This window comes from Nomascus leucogenys, chromosome 5 (genome assembly GCF_006542625.1).
Source record: "Nomascus leucogenys isolate Asia chromosome 5, Asia_NLE_v1, whole genome shotgun sequence".
Lineage (NCBI taxonomy): Eukaryota > Metazoa > Chordata > Mammalia > Primates > Hylobatidae > Nomascus > Nomascus leucogenys.
Window position 1 is genome coordinate 14,753,916 of NC_044385.1, and position 22,394 is coordinate 14,776,309.

At 38.9% G+C, this 22,394-nt stretch overlaps 1 protein-coding gene across 1 annotated transcript in view; it reads right to left on the reverse strand.

Annotated features, from left to right (window-relative positions):
- The window catches only part of MAP3K21 (mitogen-activated protein kinase kinase kinase 21), a 57,278-nt gene that overhangs the window by 18,619 nt on the left and 16,265 nt on the right, over positions 1-22,394 (reverse strand). Inside the window, exons 2-5 of the mRNA XM_030812667.1 lie at positions 19,875-20,055; positions 12,594-12,742; positions 11,501-11,676; positions 4,157-4,397 (exon numbers count right to left, since the gene is read on the reverse strand). Coding sequence (XP_030668527.1) covers positions 4,157-4,397; positions 11,501-11,676; positions 12,594-12,742; positions 19,875-20,055 — 747 coding nt within the window. The remainder of the gene's footprint in view (positions 1-4,156; positions 4,398-11,500; positions 11,677-12,593; positions 12,743-19,874; positions 20,056-22,394) is intronic.

Sequence of the window (22,394 nt, forward strand, 5' to 3'; positions counted from 1 at the left end):
TACATATTTATGGGGTACAGAATGATACTTTGGTACTTGTTTACAATATATAATGATCGAGTCCAAGTAATTAGCATACGTATTACTCTGGGTATTGATCATTTCTTTGTGTTGTGAACATTCAATATCCTCTCTTCTGGCTTTTTGAAAATACACAATAAATTATAGTTAACCATATTCACCCTACAGTATTGCAGAATACTAGAACTCATTCCTCCTACCTAGCTGTAATTTGGTATCCATTAACTAACCTCTCTGCAACCTCCCCTCCCCTCAAGCCCTTCCCACCCCAATAACCACAATTCTACTCTCTATTTCCACGGGCTCCATTTTTTTTCGCTCCCACATATATGTGAGAACATGCAGTATCCATTTTCTTGTACCTGACTTACTTCACTTAACATAATGTCCTCCAGGCTCATCCATGTTGCCACAATAGATAGAATTTTATTCTTTTTTATGGCTGAATAGTGTTCCATCAGGTAAACACACCACATTTTCTTAATTCATTCATCCATTGATGGACACTTAGGTTGATTCCTTATCTTCGCCATCATGAATAGTGTTGCCATAAACATGGGATTGCAGACATCCCTTTGATATACAGATTTCCTTTCCTTTGAGTAAATACTTGGTAGTGGAATTCCTGGATCATACAGTAGTTCTATTTTTAGTTTTTTTTTTTGAGAGACCTCCGTACTGTTTTCCACAATGGCTGTACTAACTTACACTTCCACTAGCTATAAATAGCCATAAGATTTAAAATGATCAGCAATAATTCTCAAAGACAAAATCACAAGAGAATGTGTGTAAGAGTTCCCTTTTCTCCACATCCTCACCAACATTTACTATTTTTCGTCTCTTTGATAACAGCCATTCTAACGAAGGTGAGATAGCTCACTGTGATTTTCACTAGCATTTCCTTGAGGATGAGTGATGCTAAGCATTTTTTCAAATGCTTGCTGGCCATTTTTACGTCTTTGTTTGAGAAATTTCTATTCAGTTCCTTTGCCCAATTTTAAATCAAATTATTTGTGTTTTTGCTGTTGAGTTATTCGAGTTCTTTGTATATTCTGCACTAGTCCCTTGTCAGATGAATAGTTTGCTAATGTCTTCTCCCATTCTACAGGTTGTCTCTTCACTCTGTTGATTGTTTCCTTTGCTGTGCAGAAGCTTTTTGGTTTAATATAGTCCCAATTGTCTATTTTTGTTTTTTGTTGCCTGAGCTTTTGAAGTCTTAGTCATAAAATTTTTGCCTAGGCCCATGTCCTGAATTGTTTCCCCTATTAAACAATACCAACTTAAAGAATTTTCTAGCAGATAATATTGAATGCAACTAACTCCCTTGATTTTAAGTGACACATGCTTGCTTTCTCTTCTATACTAAGGGGAATTCTTCAAGAAAAAAATAATTATTTTTATAGTTATAATTTCCCTTTTTGGATGTCTGTCCCATTCTAGGATATTGTACAAGTAAATATGTGTGCATGGAGCATTCTAATCAAAATTTCCATATTGGTACCAGTATTATTAATATTAAGATGATAATGTAGTGCCATCTTGTGGGCAGAAGAGGTAACTGTCATGCTAAAAATTCCAGAAACTAAATTTCATTCCTTGGTGATGGGTCAGGATTATAGCAGTAGATTTCTTGGTTATGTTTTAACTGGAATCTTTCATTAACTGCCAAAAAGTAAATAAATGTGTAACTAAAATTTCCCATCTTCTCAGAAAAAGAAAAGCTGTATAATACAATCCGGGAATTTAAAAAAAACTCTGGTAAAAATAGTCAAATAATACTCAGTCTTCTTTGAATAAACTCAGAGTATTAGCTAAGGAATATTTGAGAAGAAAAGCAAGAGTGAAAATCTGACCTCAGGAATGCTAAGATTTTGATTTAATCATTTTACCACTGAAGAGTAAAGAATCATTGGAACGATCTTCATTTTTTCTTCCAAATTTACTTCCCTTTCCATCAGATTCTTAATCCTTTCCACCTTCCCCAAAGTTTCCCAAGAGAAACAATAAATATTAATTTGGATAACATAATCAAATCACAGCTAGAAGAAAACTGACGTAACTGAAAATGGAGAAGAAAACTCATATCTAGCGCACCTCTGGATTTTTCTTTCATCTATGTGTGAAGGCAGAAGCCTCATCATAGTCTATTCTCTATGGCTGACTGACATGTAACACAGACCAGTCAGTGACCCTGCAAGCAACACTCTAGCTAAGAGAAAACATCAGAAGAGAGCCTGGAAAAGGACCTTACCCCGACCCCCAACCCCAGAGAGGTTGAAGGTAAAAGTGATAAGGATCCACAGTCTATTCTCACCCCATCAAACCAAATAATCAATAACATATATTGGATTCTCATGATGACCACTTCATACTAGCACTTTCCTTTCTTTTTTCTCCTCTCTTTTTTTTTTTTTTGAGACAGAGTCTCGCTCTGTTGCCCAGGCTGGAGTGCAATGGCACAATTTTGGTTCACTGCAACTTCTAGCTCCCGGGTTCAAGAGATTCCCCTGCCTCAGCCTCCCAAGTAGCTGAGATTACAGGCACCCGCCCCCATGCCCAGCTAATTTTTTTTTTTTTTTTTTTTGTATTTTAGTAGAGACAAGGTTTCACCATGTTGCCCAGTCTGGTCTCAAACTCCAGATCTCAGGCAACCCGTCCACTTCAGCCTCCCAAAGTGCTAGGATCACAGGCGTAAGCCACCATGCCCAGCCTTCTTTCTCTTTTTTTTGAGACAGAGTTTCACCCTTGTCACCCAGGCTGGAGTGCAATGGTGTGATCTTGGGTCACTGCAACCTCCATCTCCCAGGTTCAAGTGATTCTCCCGCCTCAGCCTCCCGAGCAGCTGGGATTACAGGCACCTGCCACCATGCCTGGCTACTTTTTGTATTTTTCGAAGAGATGGAGGGGGTTTCACCATGTTGGCCAGGGTAGTCTTGAATTCCTGACCTCAGGAGATCCACCCACCTCAGTCTACCAAAGTGCCAGATTACAGGCATGAGCCACTGCACCCAGACATCATACTAGCAATTTTCTGATCAACTGAGGACATCTGCAATAACCTAAATTAGTCACAGGATGCTGTAGGCTTTCTAGTGTTTCATAATACATATTTTATAAGACAATTTATACACACTTGACATAAAACAAAACTGTCACTGTTGCACTTTAAATTAAATTACCATGCCATTAACAAACATCTTAGGAAAACACTAGAACCCGTCTGAGCACTCTAATATATAATACACATACCCATAGGCAGGTGTAGACATAGACACAGAGATATTTCATACGGATTCTGTAAAAGCAAAGTCTGCATTGCTCTGTCATCATCTTGCTCTGGTACTAGAAAGAATCACAAAATACTGTGGAGGTATTTGTTTTTTCCTTACAACAAGTAGAATCTATAATATTAAAGAACTTAATTTAGTGAATCAAGATATGTCTGCTATATTGACTGATATATTTTGATTATCAGTCAATAATATCTATATGTATTGATTGATTGATATATTTTCTTTTCCCTTTAGTTTCTCCTAACACATTACTAAAGTGATTTAGTAATCCTTGTATGTTGTTATCACGATGTTTTAAAAAGCTTCCCTAGATTTACTGGGTGATTTTTGTGCCTGAAGGATTTTAAACCTTCATGGGAAAGTACCTCAGGGTACTTGATACATTTTGCTGAAAGTGCTGACAACAATATCAGTGTCCCAGATACCAGATGACATCATAGATCCTTGTGGAAGCAACGAACTTAATGATGAAATACTAACAGTTTCGTTGTTTTGGATCTTCACAATGCCACATGATGTTGGTTCAGTACGCTCAGCTAAAACATGGTTCTGCTTCAATTTCAAAAGGAGTCAATAAGTTAATCCATCAATATGAAAGTACGCTGAGAGTTAGATCCTCGCGTGCTGTGACTACGATGTGCTCCTGATGCTGTTTCCTACATGGAATCTCATTAGGCCATTACAGTAGAACCATGAATCTAAGCCTGCAACTGAAGATACCCATTCATTCACTGTTTTACAAAGTTACTTCCCCATCTCCTTCTTGGTTCTGATGAACAAAGAAAACAGATTAAAAGGAGGACACAGAAAAATCTTTCAAAAACATGAAAACAAGATCATACCTGAAGGTAAACTGATTCGATGTCCATCTTTGAACTTTAAACGACTTCTCTTAAACTTCCCCTTCCTCTTCTTTACCTTGGGCTTCTCCTGGTTTAGCTGGAATATCAGAATGTTAAGTTCCCGCTCCAGCACGTCGATCTCGCGCTCTGCCAGCTGCTGCTCCCGCCGCTTTAGCAGCTCCTCCTGAGACTTCTGCTGCAGAGCTGCCCGAGTCAGCTCCTCTTCCCGGGATCGCAGCTCCTGCGACAAAGATTCACACCCACCGGAATCATTCTCAGCAGGAAGAATGGAATTCCGTCCACGACACTACACTGGCGACCCCTCGGCCACGGGCTCCTCCTGTGCACAAAGAGAAGCTGAAATTCCCTCTTCCTCTGCTTAAGCCCTGGTCACTCAGGTCCTCATGGGACGAAGGTCTTTGCAGTCAGGACAATCCGGGCCCAAACCTTTTCAGCGGATTATTCACTTAGATGAAAGCCCAGGCCTCTGCACAAATGCCAATCTCCTCTGTTAGTTTTATGATCCTAAAAGAAGCATCATAAATTTTCTGCACTTGGTTTTTAACATTTCTCCCTCTTCGTCTCTCACCTGACACATAAAATATGCATTAACACAGGGCAACAAAGGGCAGATGTGAATGACCCATTTCAAAATAAAGCCAAAAGTTCAAGCTCAATTAACTAAAGCATAATTATTTTAGTTACACAAGACTGCAGTTCAGACGACTTAGAATTTCTTTAGGGTATTTACAACTTTGCTTAAGGAATAAAACATCTTGGTGGAGAGAGTAAGGGAGAAAATCAAGCTAAGGTGTTAGGAGTCTGTTGAAGGCCTGCTGGAAACGAAAATGAAGCCACCTCTAAAATTGCAAGCCAAAGGAAAATATATTCCGTATACAAAGAACTTTTCAGATCCCACTGATACGTGGAAATTATCACTTTATAACAGAGCTCAGGAGTTAGCTAATAAAAGTTCCTCTCTTATGATACTGATTAAAGTTAGACCTCCTCTTGGTTTTGGTTTTTGAAGTACTGAACTTCGGAGAAAGAGAAAATCTAAGAATTAAAAATACTTTTATTCCTATTAGGAAAAAGTATGAAACAGTAAAACTGAGGACTCTACAAAGTTTTAAAATTATATCCCCATTTTTATTTCATTTCTATAAAGTGTTCTGTTCTTTACCAGTGACATAAATATTCTTTGTAGTGACATAAATATTCTTTGCTGAACTGCTTTCTATTCTAAATTACTTTGCTAAGAAATCAAGCACTCACATAAAAGTCAACGCATCTGCAAGCTTTTATTTACACTGCTCCAGACAAATTTAATCTTAGAATACCCTAATACCACAATCTTTGTTAGAAACTGCAGATACCTTCTCAGGTGGAGCTTTGGGCTGTGAGCTTTGAGAGCTATGAGTACTGTGCAAACATTTCCTACTTTATATAAACAGGCCACACTTTAAATAGGCCCACCTCAACGATGCTGATCCATGAAAAAACACAGTAAGATTGGGGCTCCTGGAAGAAACTAGACCCAAACCAAGGGACTAGAATGCCATTCAAATCCACTAATACTTGGACTTTTTACAGACGGACTCAAAGAGTAATCTGAGCCTATCAGTACAATTATCGTAAAGAAAATAAACATGGAAGACCGTCCTCCCACAAATAAGTGGGATAATATCATGAAGAGACTAGGGAGCGCTAATAATAAAGAAATGTATTTATTCAGATCAAACTGATTATGGATTTGGGGTAATTCTACCAAAGTGGACTGAAATTCAGTTTTGAAACTTTCTTTAAATTTATTTTTTTAAACAAATTTCACAAGCAAAACTGCAGGAGAAATGATTTATTTTAGACCAAATGGTGTTTAAATCACTTCAGCTAATACGTATCAGTTGGTTTTTATTTGTAGACCAGGTGGGTGTTTCTTCATTGCACTGTGTCATATATAAATTATTATTTACTACTTGAAAAAAAGGGGAAAATGTTACATGTTAAAAAATCTGTAATCCATTTTTTAACTAGTGACTATTGTTCAACTAGTTTGTCCAAACTGGACATTTTAGTATAGTGTATTTGGAGGCAGAGGATAATTTCCAGTCACCTTTCAATTTCTAACTCATTATAACTTTTTGTTAAGATATTACTTTTCAGTGATGTTGATATCAATCCAATTAGCTATTGTTAAATGAGATGGCATGAGAAAGCGATCAGAACAGCAAATCCAATTAGGTTGTGTGTTGCTACGATAGTAATTGAATAAAAAACCATTTTTAATTCCAGGTCCCAAGCTAAATCATGAATCCCTGTGAACAAATTTGTGAATAATAAACAAAAAATCACTTGCCTAAGACTTCAGAAGAGAAAAAAATAAGATTGAAGAGAAAGCAACAAAAGTAATCTTCCTTCTGAATAAATTTTAACATATTCAAAAGTAAATTTTAAAACTGGGGTATTAGAACCCTTTGAATACTTCGAAAGTATGAGGCACAAAAACATTCTTTCGGTTGATGAGATTACTAGCAGTAATATTTGTTTAATTGCTTGGCACAGGCCACTCTGGTAATGGCAAATCCAGATCCCTGGCAGTGGCTGTTAATCATTAACGGTGGCATGCCTCTGTGTGGGGGTCACAGACAGGTGCATGCACAAAATGCACAAATACAGACACACAAAGATAAGGAGCCAGGAGTTTAGGGAGGACCCAGTATCTACGGAGGCTACGGCTTACTGAATAATACAGACCACAACCAAGTTACTCACCATTAATTCCAAGTCTGATGCCTCCTACCTTAAGCAATCTGTGGACAAGAAAGGGAGATAGGGCACGTACACTATGCTTTTTACTTCATCAAAAAAGATGCAGCTGGAAACTTCTAAGCCAAAAAAAAAGTATTATATATTCTTTAATTGTAAATCCAAAGGCTTACAGGGTACCATAAATGCTGTATTTCAAGGAACAATGCACAAAAATAAAATACAAAGTAAAAATAGACACTACTACACGGTAGCTCAAAAATCAACCAAAAAATAAATTACTACAAATCGCAAAGTAGAGAAAGAGCTGACATCCACCCTTGAAGCATGCTTTTATTTTAATACAACATATAATTACGAACTCACTGGAAATGCCTATATCTTCCAGTTTTATAAATAGTTGTCAATAATTAAAATACATTAAAATAAGGCCGGGCCTGGTGGCTCATGCCTGTAATCCCAGCATTTTGGGAGGCCAATGTGGGAGGATCACCTGAGATCTGGAGTTTGAGACTAGCCTGGCCAACATGGTGAAACCCCGTCTCTACTAAAAATACAAAAAAAAATCAGCCGGTTGTGGTCGTGGGCGCGCCTGTAATCCCAGCTACTCGGGAGGCTGAGGCAAGAGAATCATTTGAACTTGGGAGGTGGAGGTTGCAGTGAGCCAAGACCGCACCACTGCACTGCGGCCTGGGTAACAGAGTGAGACTCTGTCTCCAGATAATAACAACAATAATAATTTTTCTTTTGAGACAGGGTCTCGCTCTGTCGCCCAGGCTGGAGTGCAGCAGTGTAGTCACAGCTCACTGCAGCCTCAACTTACCAGGCTCAAGCAGTCCTCTCACCTCGGCCCCCAACAAAGTGCTGGGACTACAGCTGCAAGCCATCACACCCAGCCAGTAACCAATTGTGAGGAACATCATTTCCAAATTTTAGATTCTATGATTTGAAGCTTTATTTCTTTCTCAAACACTTCTCCTGCTCTTCAAAATCTTTTTCATTTCTGTAATTAAACACCTAATTTTTGAATTCCTGAAAACAATTTGGGGAAGTGTTAAAAAAAAAATTAGAGTCTTTCCTGTATCATTTTAAGTCAACAAAGTGCATAAAAGTTTCCAAGAAACATGTCAATGATATCACTGGTAGTAATGCTTCAAACAACTGCAGGATGTCAAACCTATTCCAGTCAGTGGTGTTCCAGCCAGTTTTCCAAGAATGCCTGGGCTAGGGAAACTCAGCTTCTGTGAAAGGTCACCACTTTCTTTTTTTTTTTCCTGAGACTAACACTTATTTAGCACGTACTAAGAGGCAGGGCTCCGGCTGTTTTGCATACAGGACTCACTTAAGCCCTGCCCCAGCCCTGAGGGACATAGGGTTACAGTAATGGCTCCAATGATGAGGAGGTACAGAGTAACAAAGTCAGAGGCCTCAAAACCATCAGGCGCACCTAGAACTTAAAGTATAAAAAAAAAAAAAAACCATCAGGCACAAGAGCCTGAATGCCAACCGGGCTGTCTGGCTCAGAGTTCCTGGTCTTTACCACCACACTAGGCTATTATTCTGGCATTCGCAAAAGACTTAATATTTTTATAAAGAGTTGGTGGTGGCTGGTGGCGGGTGATGGAGGTCTATCATATTTTTCAGAATCCCATAGAGACTTCCCATTCAGTCTCGTCCTGGAGAAGGAAACAGGCGGTCACCCAAGCAGTCTATTTCTCTGCCAGCCAGCTCCAAGGGCTAGCAAGTTGTTGACCTGGAGATCAGATTGCCATTCCTGCAGCATTCACCCAGAAGTCCTACTGCGTAACTCTGGAATAACATGCAACTGGTTTCTTCTCTCCCTACTTGAAAGTCTTCCCCATGCATGGGCAGTCCCAGCGGTCCCCACCCCCTTGTGTGCTGTGTGTTCTTCCTGTTCTTAGACTCCCAGGCTCCCCGATCCTCTCCCATGCCATGCCGGGAGGCTCCTTAAGACATGATGCTCGCAGTCAGACACAACTCCGTGGGTTTGAGCAGAACAGGGCAGATGGGATTGGTGCTTCTCCTTGATGAACTCTTAAGTACTCATTAGTGGTGTCACGGCCTTACATTGCATTTACCTGTTGTGCATTTTTCAATGTAACCAAATACTGAAAAATCTAAGGGACAGAGTGAATTACCTATATGTCTACTTTTAAAAATGACTTTAGAAGAAGTCGATTAGAAGAAGGCTGGTCTCAAACTCCTGACCTCAGGTGATCCATCTGCCTCGACCTCCCAAAGCACTGGGATTACAGGTGTGAGCCACCACGCCCAGCCATTAGTCTTTCTTAAATGTTATGTATAGCTCACATTTGTTTCAATGTTTAATATTAGAAGGGCTTTGGTCTTTATTTCAAAGTTTGGAGATGTGTTTGCGACCAGAAATATGCCATGGGAACTTAACTGTTTTCTATCAATCAGCCTATAGTAAAATTGGTTTCATTATACATCATTTCATTTATAGTCACAGTTTCCAACAGCCTATCCACAGCATTGAGTGAGGACTTACTGAACTATGCATTTTCCCATTGCATAAGAATACAATAGTTTAGGCATCTATTCCCCTGTTAATGGATATTCAGGTTGTTTTAAGCTTTGCACTATTACAAATGATGCCTAAGTGAACAACTTTAAGCATGTTTCCTTGGGCACATGTGTGAGTTTCTGAAGAATCTATGAGCAGAAGTGGAACAGCTGAGTCATATGCCTCTATTACGGCATAAGATTCATAACAGGAATCATAATATGTATATACTTTAAAATTCATTGCTCACTTTCAGGCCGGGCGCGGTGGTTCACGCTTGTAATCCCAGCACTTTGGGAGGCCGAGGCGGGCAGATCACGAGGTCAGGAGATCGAGACCACGGTGAAACCCCGTCTCTACTAAAAATACAAAAAAATCAGCCGGGCGTGGTGGTGGGCGCCTGTAGTCCCAGCTACTCAGAGAGGCTGAGGCAGGAGAATGGCGTGAACCCAGGAGGCAGAGCTTGCAGTGAGCCGAGATTGTGCCACTACACTCCAGCCTGGGCGACAGAGCGAGATTCCGTCTCAAAAAAAAAAAAAAAAAAAAAATTCATTGCTCACTTTCAACAATAATAATAATAATTGCTCATTAAAACAGTAATAATAATGATAATGGCCACTATCTTATTAAAATAGACATCAGGCATATATTAACAAACTGTACTTAGGTTCATTAATGCCTGCCACGTGCTGAGTCCCATGTTCAATGCTGTGTATGTAAATGAACAAGAATGTAAAAGCATAGTTCATGAAATTATTATCTAGCAGAAAGGACAGATCAAGAACAATTACGTCAGCAAATATTAATACAGTATGACTTATGCCATGATAAGGGAAGCATAAGACACTCTGATCACCCACAGTTTACCCGGTGGAGTAGAGTAGGGGAGGGAGCTATCAGGGACTGAGAATGGAGGGGCCACCATTCATGAAGTGGGCACAGAAGCTAGGGAGGAAACAGGATCTTCGGCAGAGGAAAGAACATGTGCCAAGGTTACAGGTCAGGAGCATGACATCATGGGGACTGGGAGAAATTCAGTATGGCTGGGGACAGAGGCAGTGGAAGTGTAAGGCAAAATATGTAAGGAGAAAGGGAGTGAACGTGGCAAAAAAGTGGGCAATGGAAGCAAGGCTGATCAGATGTGCATTTTAGAAGGAGAAAGGGACAGATGACAGAAGCAAGGCTGGAAAGAGAGTGACCAGTAAGGATGCTCCAGCAGCCATGCTGGTGATGAGTGAGGTTGGCAGGGATTAGGGCAGAAAATTGCCACTGATGGTCTTTGTCACACAGAAGACCACAGGAACATTGCAAAAAGACCCTTGAGACTGGGTACCCAGGAGAACAGTGATCCCATTATCACAAATAAGGGAAAGAAAGAGGAAAGGCACAGGGGGAGTCCGGGGAGCTTCTGCTTCAATGTCTGGCTTCAAGAGATTATATGGAGCCCCTTTTAAAAACTTGTCAACAAGGTCCAAATCACTAGCCTGGTATTCAAAGGATCATTCAAGGGTACAAACGCCACATCCATCTCTGAGTTCTAGGACTCTGGCACCGTCCCAGCATGTAGTAAGAAAAATGGTATAACACTGAAACTCAAAACAATCTCCCACAGACACGTTCTTAAATCGCATTTTTAAGAAAACATTCTGTATTTCGGGGAATGCCTATAACATACTTTGTATTAATTTCTATGCCAGCATGCCAAGAGATAATGGGGAAGGGAAACAAATAAAATGATAAAATAATGACAATAAAGAAGCTGATTAATGCATACAAAGTGTCTATTATGCTATTCGCTCTCTCTCTTTTTTACTTTGAAAATTCCTCTAATAAAAGGGTATTTTCCCCAATTATACATATTGAGTACACTTCTGTTTTGTTTTTGTCTCATTTTTAACCTGAAAGAAGGTGAGAATCAACAAATATTGATATCTAAAAATATTTTCGAATAATGCTAACAGTGGTTCTTGCCTCATATTTTCCATAATTTTCATAAATTTGAGTACATTATGCTATTTAAGAATTTCTCTCACCTTTTCCTTTGTTCTCAACTCATCAAACATTTGTTGAATTTCTAGTTTCCAGTCATCTTGCATGGAATGAAAAGATTCTTGAGGCATCTCAGTCATCACTGCCCCTTCAATAGCAGTCAACTGTTCAAGAATTAAGGCAAACGATGGACGAATATGAGGGTCTTGTTCCCAGCATTCTAAAATAAACAAGAATCACATTAGTTCCATCTCTCAACACAGTTCAGATTATCCCCAAGACATTAGATTTGCTAAGAAATGTTTTACACTGAAGTGTGTTTCAACTTAACATTTGTCATTCCAAACTGGAAGCTTCCATTTATAGTGTCTGCTCCTAAAGATTTTAAGAATCCATTGGTAATAGTTTGAATAGTTTATTTTACACAGTGTCCATGTCACAGGCATGCATAATAATGACTGCTAGAGAAGGCTGTTGCTGTCTATATTATACCGCATTTAATAAATGGATGTGTGCTTCCCACGCTTTACTATGGATACCATGTTTCAGGGGGTTAAGCCACCATAACCAGATGATTTACTGATATGGAGTCATGTAACTCAAATAAAGCCTTTAAAATGTTATATCCACATGAGAAGTTCTAAAAAAAAAAAAAAAAAATAGCCTAACAATGAAGGAAGGCAACTTGCAGCTTACAAAAATAGTTAACAATTTTGAAAGATAAGGATCAAATAGACATGATCCTGGCAAAATCACGCCTGTTAAGACCATAAGGTATTACTGATCACTAATTCACATGTAAAATAGCAAATTTGGAGCCAATTCAATACTGTATTTGAACTCTACTCATACACCTAGTGAAAATGTTACTACTTTTCAGTTGAGTTTAATACATAAATAAGTCACTGATAAAACTGGATTGTATGTAAGCTACTTAGTTCATCAAAACTTTACCAGACATTGCAGATCAAAGGCTAGGTTTCTAATTCTTAAAATACTAGGGTTACTTAAAAGTACTTGAAAATTAGAGTCACAGAAATTGCTTTTTTTGTTTTTTAAAAAATGATATTCTAATGACAAATTCTTGCCCCCACAAAGACACACACACACACACACACACACACACACACAAAATACCTTTCATGAGCTTGGCAAACGGCTCAGGGCAGGTGGATGGAATGGGCAAAGTGAGTTTATTGACTGCTACCCCATAAGCCACGGCGAGGCCATCAATGCCCCGATAGGGGACTTCTCCCGTGAGCAGTTCCCACAGCAGCACTCCATAGCTAGAAAGCAAGGATTTCATATGTTCAATGGGCTAAATGGTGTCTTTTCCTTATGACACACCTAGTGAGATAAACTCTTCAGTACCTTCATCCATTCCTAATAGGACACTCTTTTCCAGAAAAGCCCCTAAGTGGCTGACATCCAAAGGTGGGAGGTGGATTCTTCCCATCAACGATTCAAACACATGTAAATACATTTCATCCCAGAAATCAAGTATGCATTCATTCTAGGAATTAAAGCTACTTCACGAATAGGAAAGCGTAAGAGTAGTACACAATTGAATTAAAAAGGGTCCAGAACCAGGTCACACTTTAGGAGTAATGTGGCTGTTTTGCTGTTTCTCTTTCCATCTCATTTTTCCCACACTTAAATAAAACCTCTTGAGGATTATTAGGACACTGAAGAGCACAGCCCCACAGAGATCTCATGGTGCATGCCACAGGGCTGACATGGAATCATGTTGATTAACTATTTTTAAATAGTTTTTTGAAACTGTTTATCTTCCTGCCTCTCTCTTTATATTTAGATGTGTTACTAATGTTTCTACCATATTGCTGAACAGTAAAGAACAGAAAGACATCAGTGTGGGCCCCCTTACACCTGCTGGCAGGACATACGTCTCTTTTTTGTAATGGAGGAAGCCAGGGTGAAATGGGAATAAAAAACAAGGCACAACTGCGGTCCCTGAGTTCAAAGCATCATCACATGTGATGCAGATGCAGCCACAAACAAGAACAAGCAAAGGCACAGAAGAGGGTTTCTACATGAATGTTTACCATGAAGGGCCGAATTTCACTACACATCCATACCACATCCGTACCACAGACTGATACCCCAAATTCAGTTTAGTACACAGGGACAGAGGCACGAGCCTTCTGCATTGTATATATTTATTCTCTTCTGCTATCCAAGTCAGTACCTTAGTTTTCTCTTATTCTTCTTCAAAACATAAAGTACACGCAGATATCTTTTGTTAAGTAAATTTAAAGAATGAGAGTCACTCCAGATGATTCACTTGACTTCAAATTGAACCACATAAGCATATAAGTAACACTGTCTTGTCAAAAGACACAAAATTGCCGGGCACGGTGGCTCACACCTGTAATCCCAGCACCTTGGGAGGCTGAGGTGGGTGGATCACCTGAGGTCAGGAGTACAAGACCAGCTTGGCCAGCATGGTGAAACCCTGTTTCTACTAAAAATACAAAAATGACCCGGGCGTGGTGGCGCGTGCCTGCAGCCCCAACTACTCGGGAGGTTGAGGCAGGAGAATCGCTTGAACCTCAGAGGCAGAGGGTGCAGTGAGCCAAGATCATGCCATTGCACTCCAGCCTGGGTGACAGAGCAAGACTCAAAAAAAAAAAAGACACAAAATTACAGCCAGATAATAGGAATAAGTACCCCTGTTTTAACGCACTGTCGGATGGCTATAGTTAGCAATAATATATTATATAGTTTCAGATAGCTAGAAGAGAGGATGTTCCCAACAGAAAGGATAAAACTAATTACCCTGATCTGATCACCACACCTTGTATGTATTGGAACATCATCATGTACCCCATAAATATGTACAGTTATTTCAATTAAAAAATAAAAATAGCTGGGCATGGCAGTTGACACCTGTAATTCTAGCATTTGGGGAAGGTGAGGTGGGCAGAATGCTTGAGTCCAGGAGTTCAAGACCAGCCTGGGCAATATGGTAAAACTCGTGTCTAAAAAAATACAAAAATTAGCTGGGCATAGTGGCAGGTGCTTATAGTCCCAGCTACTCAGAAGGCTGAGGTGGGAAATCACTTGGGCCCATGTGGATGAGGCTGCAGTGAGCGCTGTGATTGCACCACTGCAGTCCAGCATGGGCAGCAGAGCAAGACCCTGTTTCAAAACTAAATACATAAAATAAAAATTAATTAAAAGGAACAGTCATATTTGGTTTCCTTTTAAATTCTACTAATATAACTAGTGAAGCTCTATTCCCTTTCCTAATCTTTTAAAACCTCATTAGCTTTAACTTTTTTTAAAATGTGAAATTTAGAAGCCACTGAATTATTTCTTACATGTTGGTTGTACATAACCTTTTTTTTTTTTTTTTTGAGATGGAGTCTCGCTCTGTCACCCAGGCTGGAGTGCAATGACGCAATCTCGGCTCACTGCAACCTCCGCCACCTCCCAGGTTCAAGTGATTCTCCTGCCTCAGCCTCCTAAGTAGTAGCTGGGACTACAGGCACCCGCCACCACACCCAACTAATTTTTGTATTTTTAGTAGAGACGGGGTTTCACCTTATTGGCCATGCTGGTCTCGAACTCCTGACCTTGTGATCCACCCGCCTCGGCCTCCAAAAGTGCTGGTATTACTGCTCACAAGCTATTTCTCCACTCACAAGGCCCTTAAAGCTGATCTTCAGTGAACTCTTCTATCAAATAATAGTGAGATCCACTCTACAATCTCAAAACATTGTTTTATTTCAAAAAGGAAATATACAATATATATAATGTACTACTTGTAAATTATACAATGCTGTAACTGTTAGCTAAAATTAAAATCATTATTTTCCAAAGCTTATGTGTTTCCTTTTGATAATTTTCTTAAAAATTATCTACAGTATAGTTAATTATAGGAGACACCTTCATAATTTCAAAAATAAGTAAACTTAACTCATAGATCATTCAACAAAAACAAAAAAAATCTTACATAGAATAACTAAAATTGTCTAAATTCAAAGAAACTCCTATTAACAAATAACAAAACTAAAAAAATAGCAATATAACTCTGCTTCTTGCAAGTTTCAGGAGATGAATAATCTAGGATGGATCATTTTTCCAGAGAGAGGAGGGCTTATCCCATGAAAAACCAATGTGAAAAAAAATGGAACTATTTCAATGGAACTACTTCTAAAGTATAGTACACATTTTTCTCTTCTCTTAAACCAGGTAGAAGATAGTATAATGAAGCCCTCTCCTGAGAACTCAAAATTGTAATGACTCAGGGCTGTGGTGTCGTCGGGAGTCATGGATCTCAGCCCTGGACCTAAAATCTGCTTCTTAGTAGTTTTACAACTCTAAGCAAATTTCTTAACTTCTCTGTGCCTCGGCTACTTAACCTGCAAAACCAGAATAAGAGCTGTAAAAATTAGATAACAATATCTAAGTGCATAAGACAATTACTCTGTAGCACAGTAACTGTTAGAAGGAAGGGAGGAGAAGAGAAGAAAATCAAGAAATATAAAATCACCAATCCCTAGCACTGCATAGGTAAAGCCATGCTTTTTGAATGAAACTTTTTTTATGGAAATATCATCAAAAGAGACTTTACAGCAATGGTATCTATAATTCAAAGAGATGACCTGCCCTGCTCTTGCCCATCCGGATATCCTACAATATGCTTTTGTATATGAATGGGTTCCGGAGATATGCAGAAATGTTTGACCCTACAACTAAGCGGTGCCAGGGATCGGTAGTTTCTCAGTTTTTTTCATGATACAGTCAGCTCTCCACATCCGCAGATTCAAGCAACCAAGTGTGGAAAATATTCAGAAAAAAATAACAATACAACTTTAGAAACAATACAGAACGACAGCCATTTACACCACATTCACATTGTATTAGGTAATAATAAGTAATCTAGAGACGCTTTAAAGTACACGGGAGGATGTGCACAGGCTATATGCAAACACTATGCCTTTTTATATCAGGGACTTGAGCTAATTAGAAGAGGGGAGAGGGGTGCCAAGCTAGTAACAGGAAAAAACCTCAGGTGAAAAGTAGGTAATGGAAACAAAAACACATTAAATACAGAGGACCATCTGTATCTTTCGCTTTTTTTTTTTTTTTTTGAGACAGAGTCTTGCTCTGTCATCAGGCTGGAGTGCAGTGGCACGATCTCGGCTGCCTGCAACCTCTGCCTCCAGGGTTCAAGTGATTCTCCGGCCTCAGCCTCCCAAGTAGCTGGGACTACAGGCGTGCACCAGGACACCCAGCTAATTTTTGTATTTTTAGTAGAGACGGGGTTTCACCATGTTGACCAGGATGGTCTCCATCTTTCGACCTCGTGATCTGCCCACCTCGGCCTCCCAAAGTGTTGGGATTACAGGCATGAGCCACCATGCCCGGCTGGTATCTTCTGCTTTTAATGAAAATTAGATCATCGCACTTTGTAAATAAATCAATTTTGAGAGGTGACTTCTCTAGAGAGTGTGTGGGGCTTAAAGGCCCATATTTTGGTTGGTTTTAGCAACTTTCTTCTCCTTTTTTTCTTTTCTGCTTACTTCTTGATTCTCCCCAATGTTTACGATAGACAAGGTTGCTATAGAGCATGACCGCACAGCATTCGTATACCTAGTAATTACATAGTTTCTAATAAAAGCATAGTTTGTAATAAGATCTCATAGCCTTAAGATACATTAATTTGAATGTAAAATTGATTTATGATGTATTTTAATAGTTTTCAGAGTCTTGAAGTATAATATCTTAAAAAGATAGCCAATGTCACTTATGTAATTTGATATTTTCATATGGTTAGAAAATTACTAAATTAAATTACTAAATTACTAAAATTAGTCATTAACTCAATGAAAACATATTTAATGGTTTATAAAAACACACATGCTCAGCCTTCACCAGTAAAGAGTCTAATTCATCAAGGGGTGAGGCTCAAGCACTTGTATTTTTCAAACTGGCCCTAAGACACTATAGAACCCCTGATCCAACTGATAAATATCTTAGAAGCTTTAAGTAGAACAATTAAACCATAATTTTAAATGCAGAAGATAAGCTTTAAATGGAAGGCAGTTTTATGGAACTTTTACTGACAGGGGTCTCTGCCACTGACTTCATGTGTGAATTTGAGGGACTAACTTCTAGTGTATCCAAAGATTTAAAAGGAAAAACAATTTTTGTTGAGCATGAATTTGAGAGCCAGGCAGATCTGGTTTCTTAAAAGGTTCCGGCACTTACAAGTACTGGACTCTTAGCAAGTATTTTTCTCTCTCATTCCTAGTTTTCTCTTATGTAAAAAAAGCAAAAAAACAAATAATAACAAAATCCTAAAATTGTAATTTTAACCATGAGATACCACTTTACACCTACAAGGATGGCCCGAATCAAAAGGTCAGATGACAAGTGACAAGGAAGATGGAGAGAAATCGGAATCCTGACTCTACTGGTGAGAATAAAAAAAGAAGGGGCAGCCACTTTGGAAAACAGTCTAATGCTTCCTCAAAGGATTAAACACAGAATTACCATATGGCCGAGCAATCTCACTACTGCTAGATATATAGTCAAGGAAACTGAAAACACACGTTCTCACAAAAATGTGTTCAGGAATGTCTGTTATCAGTTGTATTTGCAATCGCCAAAAATTGGAAACAACCCAAATGTCCATCCACAGATAAATGGGTAAACAAGATGTGGTACAGTAATACTCTATGATTGAGCCATAAAAATGAAGGAAGTATTGATCCATGCTATGACACGGAGGAACCTCAAATCATTAGGCTCAGTGAAAGAAGCCAGTCACAAAGGAATATTCTAAAATTCCACTGACATAAAATGTCCAGAATAAACAAATCTCAAGACACAGAACATAGATGAGTGCTCGCCTAGGGCTGAGAGGGAAAGGGGAGTTGGGGGTGACGGGTAAGGGGTGACAAGTTTTCTTTCTGCATGAAAGCAAATGTTCTACAATCAACTGGGATGATGGACCCACAACTTACTAATATACAAAAAGCCATCAAACTGTACAATTTAAATGCATCACTTTCATGGTATGTGAATCATATCTCAACGAAGCTGTTAAAAACAGAAAAAATGGAACTTTAATGATTAACACAGGATTTTATTTTGTTTTTTTACATCTATCCTTTTTTTAAATTTTTTCTCAACTTTTATTTCAGATTCACAGAGTACACATGCAGGTGTATTACCTGGGTGTGTCGTGTGATGTTGAGGTTTGGGATACAAATGATCCTGTCACCCAGGTACTGAGCATAGTATCCAAGAGTTACTTTTTCAGCCCTTTCCACACTCCTTCCCTCCACCTTCTATTAGTCCCCAGTGTCTATTGTTGCCATCATGTCCCTGAGTACCCAATGTTAAGCTCCCACTTATAAGTGAGAACATGTGATATTTGGTTTTCTATTCCTGCATTAATTCACTTAGGATAATGGCCTCCAGCAGCATCCATGTTGCAAAGGACACGATTTCACTCTTTTCATGGCTGTCTAGTATTCCATGGTGTACATGCGCCACATTTTCTTTATTAACAGGATTTTATGAGCATTAAACAATGGCAAGTAAGTTCTAGGTGCGTCATAACTATTAAATAGTGTGATTTTTGTTATTTTGTAATTGTTAGCATCCTTCTAATGAGACAAAGCTGAATGGAAAGTCAAAATAACTTGGTAATCCATTTGAGTGCAGCTCCCAGTCTTCAAATAGGAGACTTTAATCTTTAGATGATGCAATCTATAAAATGAAGGATGGGTCTAAATTTTTTTCTTAAACTCCTTCCATGCTAATATTGTCTGTGAGTCACAAGGAATCAAAAGTTTGTTAAAAATGTCAATTCAGGCTAGGTGCAGTGGCTCACACCTGTAATCCCAGCACTTTGGGAAGCCGAGGTGGGTGGATCACTTGAGCCTAGAAGTTCAAGACCAGCCTGGGAAACATAGTGGACACCCTCCCTCCTAAACCCCCCACTTCTCTACACACACACACAAATTAGCCAGGCATGGTAGTGCACACCTGTGGTCCTAGCTACTCAGGAAGCTGAGGAGGGAAGATCACTTGAGCCTGGGAGGTTGAGGCTACAGTAAGCCAAGATTGCATCACGGAAAATTCACTTTAATTTACTGGCACATCCTACAAAATCTTTGGCATTTGGTGTTAATTCAAATTATAACCAGTTTTAACTAAACTTGTGATTTAACTAGAAAGTTCTCTGAAATGGAGTCATATGACAATGCAAACATCAAATTATCTGTTCCGTTGTCATTACAATTATTTTGATCAAAACCATAAAAATTTATTCAAAAAGGCCTAGACTATTTATGCTGAGAATTACTGAATACTTTGGGACTTACTGAAATAAAGCACAGCAAGCAGTTTCTGCTGATGTTTGCAAAAGGAAAGGCTCACCTCCAAATGTCGCTTCCCTTAGAAAACAAGGAAGACTTGATCACTTCGGGGGCCATCCAGGCATAGGTGCCTGCTGCGCTCATTTTGGTGGTCCTGTGCCATTCCCTCGCCAACCCAAAATCTGTAATCTTCAAAGTTTTATTGCAGATGTCATCATGTTCTATCTTCTCAAGTAGCAAAACTAAAGAAAAATCAAAAGTGAGACATTTGCATATTCTTTTAATTTTTCTGTCACAAGTTTTCTATGGTATGTAAAACACAATCTTCACTGTAGTTGACAGAATAAACAAGAATAAACTTGCATTTTACCATTTTACTTACGGCACAGATATTATAGTCTTTAGTGGGTTATTTGTGCCTGAAGTTACAAGTTATTTTAAGATACAACTTAATGCTCTTTATCAGTAGTTCTCTTTCTGAGAAAGTAAATGATTTCTAAGAGCAAGAAACATTTCCTGAGATATCACAAGTAGGATCAGAAGTCTGTAAAAATTTACCTGATATGAAAAAATATATTATTTTCTGACCTAAGTACAGAATGTTTTCTACTGAAGTGGAGAATATTGAAATTAGATGATATATTACCATAGCTCATTATTATCAAACATTATCTTACATTAAATTTGCAAAGTGCTTATAGATTCTTTAACTGATAAAGATAATGCAGGAGATATAATTGCTTTACTGGAGCTCAAAATATAGCAAAAAGTAAACACAGCAGTCATCCAGTTGCTGGTTTTCCCAATGCCAGCCTCCTGCCAATGTAGAGGATGCACAAGGGGAACTCCCCGGAGTGAAGCTGATGCCAGCATCTGTCCCTGAGTTCTTGTGTAGCTCTACAGCTACAACAAATGTGCTTTTATTATTATTATTATTATTATTATTATTATACTTTCAGTTGTAAGGTACATGAGCACAATGTGCAGGTTTGATACATAGGTATACATGTGCCAAGTTGGTTTGCTGCACCCATTAACTCATCATTTACATTAGGTATTTCTCCTAATGCTATCCCTCCCCCTGCCCCCAACTCCATGACAGGCCCCCGTTTGTGACGTTCTCCACCCTGTGTCCAAATGTTCTCATTGTTCAATTCCCACCTATGAGTGAGAAGATGCAGCGTTTGGTTTTCTGTCCTTGCGATAGTTTGCTCAGAATGATGGTTTCCAGCTTCATCCATGTCCCTGCAAAAGACATGAACTCATCCTTTTTTATGGCTGCATAGTATTCCATGGTGTATATGTACCACACTTTCTTAATCCAGTCTATCATTGATGGGCATTTGGGTTGGTTCCAAGTTGTTGCTATTGTGAATAGTACTGCAATAAACATATGTGTGCATGTGTCTTTATCGTTGCATTATTTATAATCCTTTAGGTATATACCCAGAAATGGGATTGCTGGGTCAAATTGTATTTTCAGTTCTAGATCCTTGAGGAATCGCCACATGGTCTTCCACAATGGTTGAACTAGCTTACAGTCCCACCAACAGTGTAAAAGCGTTCCTATTTCTCCACATCCTCTCCAGCATCTGTTGTTTCCTGACTTTTTAATGGTCGCCCTTCTAACTGGTGTGAGATGGTATCTCATTGTGGTTGTGATTTGCATCTCTCTGATGACCAGCGATGATGAGCATTTTTTCATGTGTCTGTTGGCTGCATAAATGTCTTCTTTTGAGAAGTGTCTGTTCATATACTTTGCCCACTTTTTGATGGGGTTATTTGTTTTTTTCTTGTAAATTTGTTTAAATTCTTTGTAGATTCTGGATATTAGCCCTTTGTCAGATGGGTAGACTGCAAAAATGTTCTCCCATTCTGTAGGTTGCCTTTTCACTCTGATGGTAGTTTCTTTTGCTGTGCAGAAGCTCTTTAGTTTAATTAGATCCCATTTGTCAATTTTGGCTTTTGTTGCCATTGCTTTTGGTGTTTTAGACATGAAGTCCTTGCCCATGCTTATGTCCTGAATGGTATTGCCTAGGTTTTCTTCTAGGGTTTTTATGGTTTTAGGTCTAACATTTAAGTATTTAATCCATCTTGAATTAATTTTTGTATAAGGTGTAAGGAAGGGATCCAGTTTCAGCTTTCTACATATGGCTAGCCAGTTTTCCCAGCACCATTTATTAAATAGGGAATCCTTTCCTCATTTCTCGTTTTTGTTAGATTTGTCAAAGATCAGATGGTTGTAAATGTGTGGTGTTATTTCTGAGGCCTCTGTTCTGTTCCATTGGTCTATCTCTCTGTTTTGGTACCAGTACCATGCTGTTTTGGTTACTGTAGGCTGGTAGTATAGTTTGAAGAGAGGTAGCGTGATGCCTCCAGTTTTGTTCTTTTTGCTTAGGATTGTCTTGGCAATGTGGGCTCTTTTGTGGTTCCATATGAACTTTAAAGTAGTTTTTTCCAATTCTGTGAAGAAAGTCCTTGGTAGCTTGATGGGGATGGCATTGAATCTATAAATTACCTTGGGCAGTATGGCCATTTTCACGATATTGATTCTTCGTATCCATGAGCATTTCATTCACTC